This window comes from Leucoraja erinacea, chromosome 8 (assembly GCF_028641065.1).
Source record: "Leucoraja erinacea ecotype New England chromosome 8, Leri_hhj_1, whole genome shotgun sequence".
NCBI classification, from domain to species: Eukaryota; Metazoa; Chordata; class Chondrichthyes; order Rajiformes; family Rajidae; genus Leucoraja; species Leucoraja erinaceus.
Window position 1 is genome coordinate 13,551,766 of NC_073384.1, and position 13,824 is coordinate 13,565,589.

Consider the following 13,824-nt stretch of genomic DNA (forward strand, 5'->3'; position numbering starts at 1 on the left):
TCTTATAGCGGTGCTTCGCTATAGGATCTTTGCATGTGACTGCATTGGCGTCACTTCCGCCGCCTCTCCCTGTCAGCGCGGGGGATTGTGGTCCTCTGTGTGTCCTTGCGCGGAGTCACGGAGACATGAGCGGCCTGGCGACGCGCGGCCTCCGGGTGAGGAGAGGGCGGTGTGGAGACGGGGCGTGGGACGGGGCGCGGGGTGTGGAGAGGGGGCGTGGGGTGTGGAGACGGGGCGAGGGGTGTGGAGAGAGGGGGCGTGGGGGTGTGGAGACGGGGCGAGGGGTGTGGAGACGGGGCGAGGGGTGTGGAGTGGAGAGGAGGGGTAAGGGGAGGAGGACGGGGCAGGAGAGGAGGGGTGGTGGGGGCGCCCCTGATGGAGATGGAGGAGGAGCAGCAGCAACCGGGCTTGGTTCTTGGTTTCCTGGTCCTCCAAAATATTCTGGGTGGGGTGGTGGGGGACGGACCGAAAAAGGGCGATACCTATGGTTTAGCTGTAACTGAGGGAAAATATGTAAATGAAAATTACAAAACGCTGGAGGAACTTAACAGGTCAGACAGCTTTTGTGGAACAAATTGACCGTTTGTCACATTTCTTTAGTCAGAGGATGGTGAATCCGGAAATCAATGCCACAGATGGTGGTGAAGGTCAACTCCTTGGATATTTTATAACCTGAGATTGATATGATCTTGATTACTAAGCGTGTCAAAGGTGATGGGGAGAAGGCAGGAGTATGCGGTTCCGTATACATTTCAAGGCCCTCTATGTCTACAAAGCCCTCTATGGGCTTGCCCCCCTCCTACATTAAAAGTCTTCTCACCCACCACTCCACCTCCAGGTCCCTCAGATCGGCCGTCTTCGGCCTGCTGAATATCCCGCGGTCTAGGCATAAGCTTAGGGGCGACCGCGCTTTTGCGGTTGCAGCTCCTAGACTGGAATAGCATCCCCCTTCCCATCAGAACTGCCCCTCCATCGACTCCTTTACGTCAAGACTAAAAACTTATCTATACTCCCAAGCCTTTCCTGACGTCCACTGAGCGAGGGCTATATGTATGTAGTTTGTTTGTTTATACTATTCTTAAAACAAATGTAAAGCACTTTGGCCAATGAGAGTTGTTTTTTAAATGTGCTCTATAAATAAATGTGACTTGACTATGGGGTTGAGAGGGAAGAAGGAAAAGGGTTTCATGTGTTCTGGCAGGAAGTAAGCTGTTTTCATATATTTTGTTTGCAATATATTAGGATGTACAAGATTAAAAACAGTGGTTGAAATATAAAAAAATATATACATATTCTGGTTAAGTGAGACCCTGTAGATACAAAATGTATTTTGCAGTGTTGGAGAGTCCTGACCTTTTGTTCAAAATCTATTGAGTCTTGTGATCAAGGTGTAACATTTCCAGTGGCTAGAATTGTCCACTGGAAGAGCACCTTAAACCAAAATAGCTTCTGGATTTCTGTGGTTTAATCATGATGTGTGGGGTCTATAAGTAACCCAAGTCGACAGATAGCACAATGGGCTAAGAGTTCGGCTGGCGACCGGAAGGTAGCCGGTTCAAATCCCGCTTGGAGTGCATACTGTCGTTGTGTCCTTGGGCAAGACACGTCACCCACCTTTGCCTGTAATGGAATGTACGGCGGCAGGCGCGGGCACACCGCGACGCCCTGTGTCTCCCTTTCAAGGGAGATGCTAAAAATGCATTTCGTTGTCTCTGTACTGTACACTGACAATGACAATAAATTGAATCATTTCATTTCATTTTTCATCTTAACTAAAGTTGTCAGCTTTCAGCCTAATTTAGTTTATTTTTGAGATACAGCGTACACATCCTGTACACTAGAACTATCCTACACACTAGGTACAATTTACAATTTTACCACAGCAAATTAACCTACAAACCTGTATGTCTTTGGAATGTGGGAGGAAACCGAAGCACTCGGGGAGAACCCATGTTGTCACGGGGAGAACGTGCAAACTCCATACAGACAGCACCCATAGTCAGGATCAAACCCGGGTCAAGAGTCAAGAGAGTTTATTGTCATGTGCCCTGACAGGACAACGAAATTCTTGCTTTGCTTCAGCACAACAGAACATAGTAGACATTGACTACAAAACAGATCAGTGTGTCCATATAGATATGCCATTTATTATCACTATACATGTACAGTGAAACTGAAAGCTGCTCGTACTCAGTGCATACATACAATTTAGCACAAAAAACAAGAAACAGAAAAAACAAAAAACAGAAGGGAGATGGGGGGGGGGGGGGAATAGGTGCACAAATTCTGCGGCGCTACATACATATATACAGATGGAAGTCCGTGTTGGGCGGTGTAGTCAGTGCATGTGTGAATTTGAATTAGTAGATATAATTCTCGGAAAGCAACTATTCCCGAGTCTGTTTGTCCTGGATTTGATGCACCTATAGCGCCTTCCAGAGGGCAGCAGGTCGAACAGTCCAAACGCAGGATGGGAGCTGTCTTTGATGATCTTCTTTGCCCTGCTAAGGCAGCGGGAGGTGTAGATGTCCATCAGGGGAGAGGGCAGCCAATGATCCTCTGCGCTGTCCTGGTTACCCTCTGAAGCCTCTCCCTGTCTGCCATGGTGCAGCTGCCATACCATGCTGTAATGCAGTATGTCAGCAGGCTCTCGATGGACGAGCGGTAGAAGGTCAGCAGCAATATACCATTATATACATAAATACACACATGAATAAATAAACTGATAAAGTGCAAATAACAGATAATGGGATATTAATGTTCAGAGTTTTGTCCGAGCCAAGTTTAATAGCCTGTTGGTTGTGGGGAAGTAGCTATTCCTGAACCTGGTCGTTGCAGTCTTCAGGTTCCTGTACCTTCTACCTGAAGGTAGTAGGGAGATGAGTGTGTGGCCAGGATGGTGTGGGTCCTTGATGATATTGCCAGCCATTATGAGGCAGGAAGTAGGAATGTTACAACATTTTGAGATTTTTAAAATCAAGCCTGTAATTTATCCCATCAGATAAAGCATTAAAAACCCTTTAATATTTACCTAATTTGCTTTAATATCTTCAGTATTAAAAAAAGTAATGGTAATTATCACACTAGGAAATTAGCATTTTGTTCCCTATTGTCTTTCTATTGACAACTCAAAAGCTGCGATCGAGGAGGACAAGGGCCGTTTTACACAGACATACATACCGCCGACATGTTAAATGTATGTACATCTGTATGTACTGTGGAAGTTTTTAGTCAGATATTTAGCATGAAAATAGTGATCATGGACAGACAATTACACAATACGGATGATCATGTTGCTGATATCGGAGCCTAATTAACTTATTTTGCATCATCAGATTAAAATTAAATTACACCAAAAACTAGATAAGATGTTAAATAAACATCCTACATAGCTGTTGTTTTGTCCAGAAGTTGCAATCCGTGATTTTGAAGGCCTTGAATTTGAGCCCCGACTTTCAAATCCAGCGATGCAATAGACCCCAACGTGTTGGAAAAAAAAACACGCGAATGGATGACAGAACTGGATTTCCTCTACGACATAAGCTTGTTGTAAGAGGAAATCCCTCGCTGACAACATAAAAAACCTGCAGTTTACCCACCCCACCCCCCACCCCACAGCCTCTTGAGTCCCATGCCTAATTCAGTTGGCAGATCTGAAGCGCCACTGATGGCAGGGATTGTAACAACACTACAGTAAGGCAGCAACTCTGCCGTTGCCCCTCCACGCTGCCCAATTCTGACATTGTCCAGCCTTCACTACCTCTACAGATAACGTATTAAGGATGCTTTATTAATGTTCAGCATTACTTCATGATTATTGTTCTTGTTGACCCATTGCAAGAAAAATGTGAGGCTTGGAGAGGATATAGAAGGGATTTTCAAGAATGATGCCTAGATTCGATGGTATCAGCTACAAGGATAGCTTTGGGTTGTTTTCTCTGAAATGTTGGAGGATGAGGGGAGGTCTGGTAGAAGTATAAAATCATGAAAGGCATTGATAGGGTGTACAGTTAGTACCTTTTTCCCAGTGTGGAAATGTCAAAAGACTAAAGTGAAAGGTGCAACGTTAAAAGAGATGGGTGGGGTAAGTTTTTTGGGGTTTTTTGCACCGAGAGTGATGGGTGAGAGTGGAGGCAGATACAATAGTGATATTTAGATCGGCTTTTAGAAAGACACAGAGATCTGCAGGGAATGGAGAGATATAGATCACCTACACTTTCAGAAGGCTTTCGACAAGGTCCCACATAAGAGATTAGTATACAAACTTAAAGCACACGGTATTGGGGGTTCAATATTGATGTGGATAGAGAACTGGCTGGCAGACAGGAAGCAAAGAGTAGGGGTAAACGGATCCTTTTCAGAATGGCAGGCAGTGACTAATGGGGTACCGCAAGGCTCAGTGCTGGGACCCCAGCTATTTACAATATATATTAATGATCTGGATGAAGGAATTGAATGCAACATCTCCAAGTTTGCGGATGACACGAAGCTGGGGGGCAGTGTTAGCTGTGAGGAGGATGCTAGGAGGCTGCAAGGTGACTTGGATAGGTTGGGTGAGTGGGCAAAGGCATGGCAGATGCAGTATAATGTGGATAAATGTGAGGTTATCCACTTTGGTGGCAAAAACAGGAAAGTACACTATTATCTGAATGGTGGCCGATTAGGAAAAGGGGAGATGCAACGAGACCTGGGTGTCATGGTACACCAGTCACTGAAAGTAGGAATGCAGGTGCAGCATGCAGTGAAGAAAGCAAATGATATGTTAGCATTCATAGCAAAAGGATTTGAGTATAAGAGCAGGGAGGTTCTACTGCAGTTGTACAGGGTCTTGGTGAGACCACACCTGGAGTATTGCGTACAGTTTTGGTCTCCCAATCTGAGGAAAGTCATTCTTGTCATAGAGGGAGTGCAGAGAAGGTTCACCAGACTGATTCCTGGGATGGCAGGACTTTCATATGAAGAAAGACTGGATAGACTCGGCTTGTACGCGCTAGAATTCAGAGGATTGAGGGGGGATCTTATAGAAACTTACAAAATTCTTAAGGGGTTGGACAGGCTAGATGCAGGAAGATTATTCCCGATGTTGGGGAAGTCCAGAACTAGGGGTCACAGTTTAAGGATAAGAGGGAAGTCTTTTAGGACCGAGATGAGAAAATCATTTTTACACAGAGTGGTGAATCTGTGGAATTCTCTGCCACATACGGTAGTTGAGGCCATTTCATTGGCTATATTTAAGAGGGAGTTAGATGTGGCCCTTGTGGCTAAAGGGATCAGGGGGTATGGAGAGAAGGCAGGTACAGGATACTGAGTTGGATGATCATCCATGATCATATCGAATGATGGTGCAGGCTCGAAGGGCCGAATGACCTACTCCTGCACCCATTTTCTATGTTTCTAACACGTAGATTAGGTTAGTTTAACTGAGCATCATGTTCGGCATGGACATTGTGGGCCGAAGGGCCTGTTCCTGTGATGTGGTGTTGTATGTTATTTATTAATCTTCAGCTCCTCCACATACATTTAAAAAACTTTCCATTTCCCAGGCTGTTGGGAACAATTTCTGTGTTTTATAATTGCCTCTGTTCTTCACCTCATTTTACGTGTCCTATTTAGTTTCTGTGAAAATACATGTCACTCCTTTGCCATTGAATTTTGTGTGACTTGTCTGTTCAGTTGAATGAATGAATGAATAAGTTTATTGGCCAAGTATGTACACATACAAGGACACGTAGAACATTAAACATTAATAATAAAATATTATAGTTTAAACATGTGAACGAAATAAAATACCAGAGCAAATGGAGGTTTTTGAATAGAGCTACTACTCTGATCTGATTTTGCTCTGATCTGGCATAGGCTTGATGGGCTGAATGGCCTGCATTAGCATATGGGGAAAATACAGAATGCACAAAACAAACCATTTTCCCAGATTAGTCCTCTGTATGCAATACTAAATGCCCTTTTGCCCTGACACACACACTATAGTATATACCAATTACAAAATACACTAGAGATGATCAATAACACCTAGATCCCACTGTATCTGGTAGCAATTTCCATTCAAATTATCGTCTGCCTTTGCGTTCCTCTTAACAAAGTGTATGACCTCGCACTTTCGCCATGTTAAACTCCCCTTGCCAAGTATTCACCCACTGACTCAAACTATCTATATCCAGTTGCAGAATCCTGCACATCTCTCTTCAGAGTCATGAATGTTGACCAAAAAAAGGGTTCAGGAGTCATCCTTGTCTTTTCATATCTGAACATTTCCATTTGTCGTTTCCCCTCAGGCCTTCCATCAGCTTTCACAGCGAACATTCAGCACTGCAGCCCGCAAAGGGGTGGAGAACAGGGTACGCGAGAAGCAGAAGATCTTCCAGGTAAGCGATGCGTGCGTGTAATAAGTTGGGGTTATTTGGGGCAGGTGAACCCTTATTATAAGTTTCGCTCTCGTTGTATTGCTAATAACTTGCGTCATAAGTTTTCAAAGCTTCTGGGCACATTGTAGAACATGGTGTGGGAGGAGATCACGAGAATTAATGCATCATAGTGCAAATGAACCAGCAAGCATTTAATGTTTAAATTATTATTTCAATACTCTATGTAGGAATCAAAGCTGATTTCTGCTGTTCTTACTGTGCATAGGAATTGTAAACAATTGAATATTGGAAGGTCCTTTCGCTTTTGGCTATCCTGGTAGTTTACATGATGCAATACAAAATGAGCTACTGATTAACTAGTAGAGACTGATGGAAAGTGATGGAAAGTGTCGGGTTTGAGTTGCATGGATTCAGCACTTTATTATGTCATGCGTAAATTAGTCGTACTTTAAAACGGTGGGTAGTCAACTTCTACCAGTAACCAAAATGGAGTTCCAGGCACTGCTATGTCATGATCCCCCTCTGCTGCACCCACCCAATGGCTTGGATCTCAACACCAAGCTAAAGGAAAGCCCTGCAGATTTGTTTTTCTCACATTACTGTGGCCCCCTGTTACTTAAGCTCACATTTTGCCAGGGTGAGATCTGCAATAAAATGTTAATCATTGTATAGTCAAATTTATCAATAGATTACATCTACGATCTAAAGGGATTGGGTGCCTGCATCAAAATTAGCCATTTTAAACTTCTTGAGAGTGCAATCTGAGGGTACAACTTGAAATTAATTTTGAGGTAATTTACAACATAGTAATAGGAGAAAGTATTCCCTGTAGCTATTCCACCACAAAAACTAGATACAAGCTGTTGGCTTTCTGGATCATCATTGCTTGTTGCATATATTTCATTCGTTTGTTCTATGTACTTTCTATATCTCTCATTTCATTTCCCTTTCTCCCAATTCTCAGTTTGAAGAAGGCTCTCGACCCAAAATGTCACCCATTACTTCTCTCCAGTGATGCTGCCTGTCTGCTGAGCTACTCCAGCTTTTTGTATCTATCTTTGGTTTAAACCAGCTTCTGCAGTTCCTTCCTACAGATACAAGTTATGTTGGAAGGAACTGCAGATGCTGCTTTAAACCGAAGATAGACACAAGATGCTGGAGTAACTCAGCGGGACAGGCAGCATCTCTGGAGAGAAAGAATGGGTGACGTTTCTGGTCGAGTCCTGAAACTTCACCCATTCTTTCTCTCCAGAGATGCTGCCTGTCGCACTGAGTAATTACAGCAGTTTGTCTATCTCGCGTTGTGTAGATTGGAAAAGTACTCATTTGCCCAACTAAGGAGCAATGCAAACTGGAAAATGCTTTGAAGTAAACTGAGATTGAGTTGGACAGCGTGAAAACCGGCCCTTCGGCCCAACATGGCCACGCTGACCAACATGCCCCATCTACACCAATCCCACCTGTGTGCATTTGGCCCATATTCTTCTAAGCCTATCTTATCCTTGTACTTGCCCAAGGGGTTTTTAAACATTGCGATAGAACCTGCCTCAAAAATTGAAAAAATGTCAATACTGTACTTGTACTGGGTTATCAGCATTTTCAATAGCTTCAATATATTTAACTTGTATAGTTGACCTTAAACGTGTACAAAATACTTGCTTTTCCAATGTGAATTTTAAATTTTTCTCTCCCTTTTTCTTTGTGAAGAAATGAATTTGTTTTTGCGCTTCCAACAAACGTTTTGTCTCTAGAAACACGGTCAGTAGTTAAGGTGTGAGCTTGGTTTGTGATTAGGTTTGGCTTTTTTGGCTGCATGCCTATAAATAGTATAGTTGGCTGACTAACCTAAGGCATTGAGGTGCACATCGGAGGTTGCTGAGTTTCCGAGGAAGAGGGACGAACACTTCCATTCCTCCAGTTAGCTTGTCTCTACAAAGTGTCTGACCAGCAAAGAATCATCGCCTCCCAGTGGAATGTGTGCGTTCCATATAGTTATGTTGAACATTGACCAGCCAATTGTGAAGACACTTCAAAGCATTACTACAGCATTTTTTTCCTTCACTTCAGCTTTAATGCTGCATGAAACTGCATGATCCACTTTTCTTTCAATCTTTCTTTAATCTTTTCTTCCAAATGTGTGGCTTTATTGGCCTTATTGTGTGACAGCTCACTAATCCTAATCCAGAGAGAGCGCTTCCTTTAGGCACTGCAGATCCCAGAGATGTTGTAGAATGGGCAGACTTTAGACTTCAGAGATACAACGTGAAAATAGGCCCTTCGACTCACCGAGTCTGCGCTGACCAGCGATCACTCTGTGCACTGGCACTGTCCTACACACCAGGGACTATTTTACCGAACCTACAATTTGTAGGTCTGCAGCGTGGGAGGAAACTGGAGCACCCCTAGAAAACCCACGTGGTCACAGGGAGAACGTGCAAATTCTGACCAGGCAGCACCTGTCGCCAGGATCGAACTGAGGTCTCTGGCGCTGTAATGCAGCGACTCTACCGCTGCGCTACTGTGCCACCCTAATTGGAGTGATAGAATCATACTGTATGGAAACAGGTCCTTCAGCCCAACTTGCCCACACCGACCATCATATCCCATCTACACTAGTTCCACCTACCCACGTTTGTCCCATATCCCTCCAAAACTATCCTATCCATATACCTGCCTAATTGTTTCTTAAACGTTGCGATAGTCCCTGCCACAACTACCTCCTCTGGCAGCTCGTCACCCCTCGAGATTCCTATTAAATATTTTCCCCATCACCTTAAACCTAGTTGCTTTGCACTCCACTTGCAATTACTGCGAGAGGTAGATTGTGCAATATTTGATCTGCCAATGGCTCACGGCAGGCTCAGACAAGGCAACGCATTGCTGGGACTGTTTGAATGTTGAAATGTGTCCGTTACTGGAAGGAAATGACTTTGGATGAACATAGATGTAGCAGTGGCTGTAAATAGAACCAGAGCCCATTTGTTGCCACCTGCTTCAGGACAGTGGCTTTAATATAGGTGAGGCAATAAGCATTTTTGCAGCATTGTTAGATAGAATTGGCTGGGTGTCACATTGGGACAGGTGACTAAAACCTTGGTCAGCAAGCTGGGTATGAACTGGTTGTGGAATGGTGCAAGGCAATGGTACAATGGCTTAAAGGAACCTGGAGATCACCACCATTTGTAAAGTCTAATTGATTTCTGTTCCATTCCAGTGTTGAATGATATGGATAATATCCAGGCACAGAGTACTGTGGCTGAAATTATTTCCTCTTGTCCCTTTGGCTCTGTATTTGAGCACCAGCTCTATTGTAGCAACAGTTTGGACACACCCTGGAATGTATGTCCTCCCGAATCCTTCTGTACTGAGGATGAAAGCAAAGGGTTTCCTGCAGGGAACACAAGCTACTCTGAGTGCAGTGTTCATTTAGTAATAGAATGCAAGCAAGGCTTGGAGCAGTTTGAGTAATAGTTGGAGAAGGTTGCTTAAGTTGGTGTGGTCAAGAAGCTGGCTGGATGTTGCCCAACAAAGGCATGTCATTTATCATTTATAAACGGATAACTAAGGTATTGCATAACACTTCTGCTTGGAGGGAGTTTGGAAGATGGAATTTTAAGCATTTCTGTGAGATAACCATAAACAATGCAAAATGGTCGATATCCTAATCTGAAACATGTAGCCAGAATAACTTGGCTGTATCCTGAAATTAATTTTTGCACGTTCCAACTTCACAAACATTGCCTGCTTCATCAACCTATTTCATGTTCTCGCTGGAGCTCAGAAGGATGAGGGGGAACCTCATTGAAATTTACCGAATAGTGAAAGGCCTGGATAGTGTGAATGTGGAGAGAATGTTTCCACTAGTGGGAGAGTCTAGGAGCAAAGGCGATAATCTCAGAATAAAGTAACTTCCTTTTAGAAAGGAGACGAGGACGAATTTCTTTAGTCAGAGGCTGGTGAATCTGTGGAATTCATTGCCAAGGCCAAGTCAATGGATATTTTTACAATGAAGGATGACAAATTCTTGATTAGTAATGGTGTAAAGGGTTACGGGGAGAGAGCAGGAGAATGGGGTTAAGAGGGACACATAGATAAGCCATGATTGAATGGTGGAGTAGACTTGATGGGCCAAATGGCCTAATTCTGCTCCTGTCACATAAACCTATGCGAGTTATCCTGCCATGCCACTGTCAATACTTGTCAGGCTTGGACTCTTCCTCCACCTCCCCCTTCACTCACCTTGCTATGCTCAGGATGCGAGTGATCTATTAGAATCATGGAGTTCCATAATGTGGAGATGGGCCCTTTGTCCCACGCTGTTCATGTCAACCAAGTTGGCATTCTAGGCTGGTCCCATTTGGCCCAAATCCCTCTAAACCTTTCCTATCATATATCTGACCAACTGTCCTTTGAAAGTCCTAATTTTATTTCTTCTATAGCTTCCTCTGGCAGCTCATATGGCCTTGAGGTTTCCAGCTTGTCGTTGACTTTCCTAAGAGTCTGGTCATTGTGCACGGTACATTTGTAGTCAATAAGTAGGGAATCTGAGTCGGTATCTCAATTCTATGAAAGCCAGCACTAGTTTTAGGTGATTGGGTTTTCCTCGTGACAATGGTATACGAGTTTGATTCCTACTTTTTTTTTTTTAATATTTTTATTTATTAGAAGTACAGTAAATTACAGTAGTACAAGCCAGATATATCTTATTACATTTATTGTACCCCTTCATTTTTTAAACTTTAAGGAAAGATAGAAATAAAGGAAGTCGAGAAAGTGAGAGAAAGTTGTGTTAGTGTAAAAGAGTGATCAATTTAAAAAAAAACCCATTAGTTAGGGAAAAGAGTTAAGAAATAGACCCTAGAAAAGAAAGAAAGAAAAAAGAAAAACACAAAAGGTCTATTATGAAAACCGTGCAAAAGGGATATACCAACTTCGTATTTTTCCTCCCCCCTTACCAGATCCTGACACCATTTCTTTTTTGATTCCTACTTTTGTCATTGCAGGCAGACAACGGGTTGCCCATCCACTTGAAAGGAGGCGTTTCCGATGCCATCCTCTACAGGCTGACCATGGCACTCACTGTTGGGGGTAAGGCTCGTGTACGGAATGGGGGGGGGGGGGGTTAGCTATGAAACCTCACATTTGCATCCTTGTCTAGCACTCAGTGGCTAGATAGCTTTCTCTGTCTGGTGCCAAGAATGGACAAATGAACTTGATACTGTTCCAATGTTACCTCGGGCCCTCTGGGGCCCAATGATGTCCAGTAACTTGGGGTTGTGATTATGTAGCATAGGAACAGGTCTTTTGGTCCATAATGTTTGTGTCGAACATGATTTTAGAGTAAACTAATCCCTTCTGTCTTCACGTGATCCATATCCCCCTGTTCCTCGCATATTCATGTGCCTAGCTAAAACACCATTGTATAAGCTTTCACTATCATCCCTGGCAGTGTGTGTGTTCCAGGCACTTGTGACTTTCTGTGGAGAAATAATACCAGCCCCACACATCTCCTTTAAACTTTTACCCTCTGACCATAAAACCATGCACTCTTTATGTGTGTAAGGCATACTGATTTGACATTTGTACCCTGGGGAAAGAATTCTGACTGTCCACCCAATCTATGACTTTCATAATTTTTTTATAAAGTACTATTGAGTCTTCCTGTAGCCTCAATCCTTCAGATAAACTAGTCCAAGTTTGTCCAAACATTCCTTAAAGGGAACCCTATCTAATCCAAACTGCGGCCTGGAAAAACACTTCAGCACCCTCTCCGAAGCCTCCTCATCTGTCCTGTAATGGGTGAACAGAACTGTGCGTAATACTCCAAAGGCAGCCTAACCAAAGTCAAGGATGCAAAGGTGCTACATGGTTTCCTGGCTCTTATCCTCAATGCCAACATTATCATCAAACTCTCTGACCAGGGAGGTGCCGTGGTAGCCTGGCGAGCTGACCTCCTGTGGACTGAGGCCTGGCGCCAACCCCCGTGCACCTCCTCCCACTTACCCCTGGACCTTGACCCCACGGATGAGCACCAGGCCATTATCTCTCAGGCCATCTCTGATGTTATCACTTCCAGCAATCTACCCCTCCACTGCCTCCAACCTCATCGTTCCCTATCCCCGCACGGCCCAATTTTACCTTCACCTCAAAATCCATAAGCAGAACTGGCCTCGCATACCCTTTGTTTCAGCCCGCTCCTGCCCCACTGAAATCATTTCCACATTCCTCAATTCCATCCTATCCCCCAGTTTGAAGAAGGCTCCTGACCCGAGACATTACCCATACTATTTCTCCAGAGATGCTGCTTGACCCGCTGAGTTACTCTGGAACTTTGTGTCTATCTTTCCTATTTCCAGGAGCAGGACATGTTGTGACTCGGGAGTAACGATCTGGTGGGTAGGAGGAAGTGGGTTGGGGGATTATTATCTTAAAAACACGGCGAAAACTGTATACAGTAAAGATAGACACAAAATGCTGGAGCAACTCAGCGGGTCAGGCAGCATCTCTGGAGAAAAGGAATAGGTGTTGCCTCGGGTCGTGACCCTCTGCAGACTTGATAATCTGGGGAGAGGGAAACTAGAGATATGAAAAGGTACAAAGAACAAATGAATTTAAAGGTATGAAAAGGACAAATGAAAGGCAGCAACGATGCTCTGGGAAAGGTGGAGCCCACAATGATCCATTGTTGGCTGCGGAGAAGGTGATAACGAGTGGATACAAACAGTGAAACTAGTAGGGCGACTCGGGTAGGGGAGGGATGGAGGGAGGGAATGCAAGGGTTACTTGCTTTCGGTAAACTGACTGTGATGAACGACAATTGCATGTCTGATGGCAAATGCTGAAACTAATTATGTTTTTTCCACTTATTTCAGGTACATTTTATGTTATGTACGTACTCTTCGACACTGCCCTGCCTAGTAAGAAGTAGCGTTTGTTCACAATCATGTCTGTAACTCCGTTTTATTGCACAGCCCTGTCTTAACTAAACGGTAACTCTTCAGGGATCTGATCTTGTGATTGACTGTTCATGGTTTGCAGGAACAGTAACCTATTTGACAAGTTTATGTAACAAAGAAATAAAGTGATTAATCTCGCACTTGGTGTTTGTCACAATTTCATTAAAAAAATTTAAAGCCTCTATAAAGCACCAAGTTCTCTGTACACCACCAGATTCAGGGACAGTTTCTTCCCAGCTGTTATCAGGCAACTGAATCATTCTACCAAGACCAGAGAGCAGTCCTGAACTACTATCTACCTCTGGTGACCAATGAGTAAGAATTTCATTGTTCTTTCTGGGACATATGTCAATAAAACTCTCTTCATTTGGACTATCTTTGGTCAGATTTTACTGGACTTATCTCGCACTAAATATTATTCCCTTATCATGTATCTATACACTGTGGATGGCTCGATTATAAGCATGTATTGTTTTACTGCTGGCTGG

General features: G+C 43.7%; 1 protein-coding gene across 1 annotated transcript; it reads left to right on the plus strand.

Moving 5' to 3' along the window:
* On the plus strand, positions 1-13,476 carry LOC129699334 (cytochrome c oxidase subunit 7A2, mitochondrial). The gene is made up of 4 exons (XM_055639008.1): positions 1-155; positions 6,291-6,380; positions 11,384-11,468; positions 13,253-13,476. The coding sequence occupies exons 1-4, from the start codon at positions 126-128 to the stop codon at positions 13,306-13,308; spliced, it is 261 nt and encodes an 86-aa protein (XP_055494983.1). The 5' UTR covers positions 1-125; the 3' UTR covers positions 13,309-13,476.
* Positions 13,477-13,824: the final 348 nt, after the last annotated feature.

Excerpts from the sequence above, each read along its gene's own strand:
- LOC129699334 (XM_055639008.1), top strand. The coding sequence starts at position 126 with ATGAGCGGCCTGGCGACGCGCGGCCTCCGG. Across the intron at positions 6,381-11,383 it reads AGAAGCAGAAGATCTTCCAG|GCAGACAACGGGTTGCCCAT; the intron begins GTAAGCGATGCG and ends TTGTCATTGCAG. Across the intron at positions 11,469-13,252 it reads CATGGCACTCACTGTTGGGG|GTACATTTTATGTTATGTAC; the intron begins GTAAGGCTCGTG and ends CACTTATTTCAG.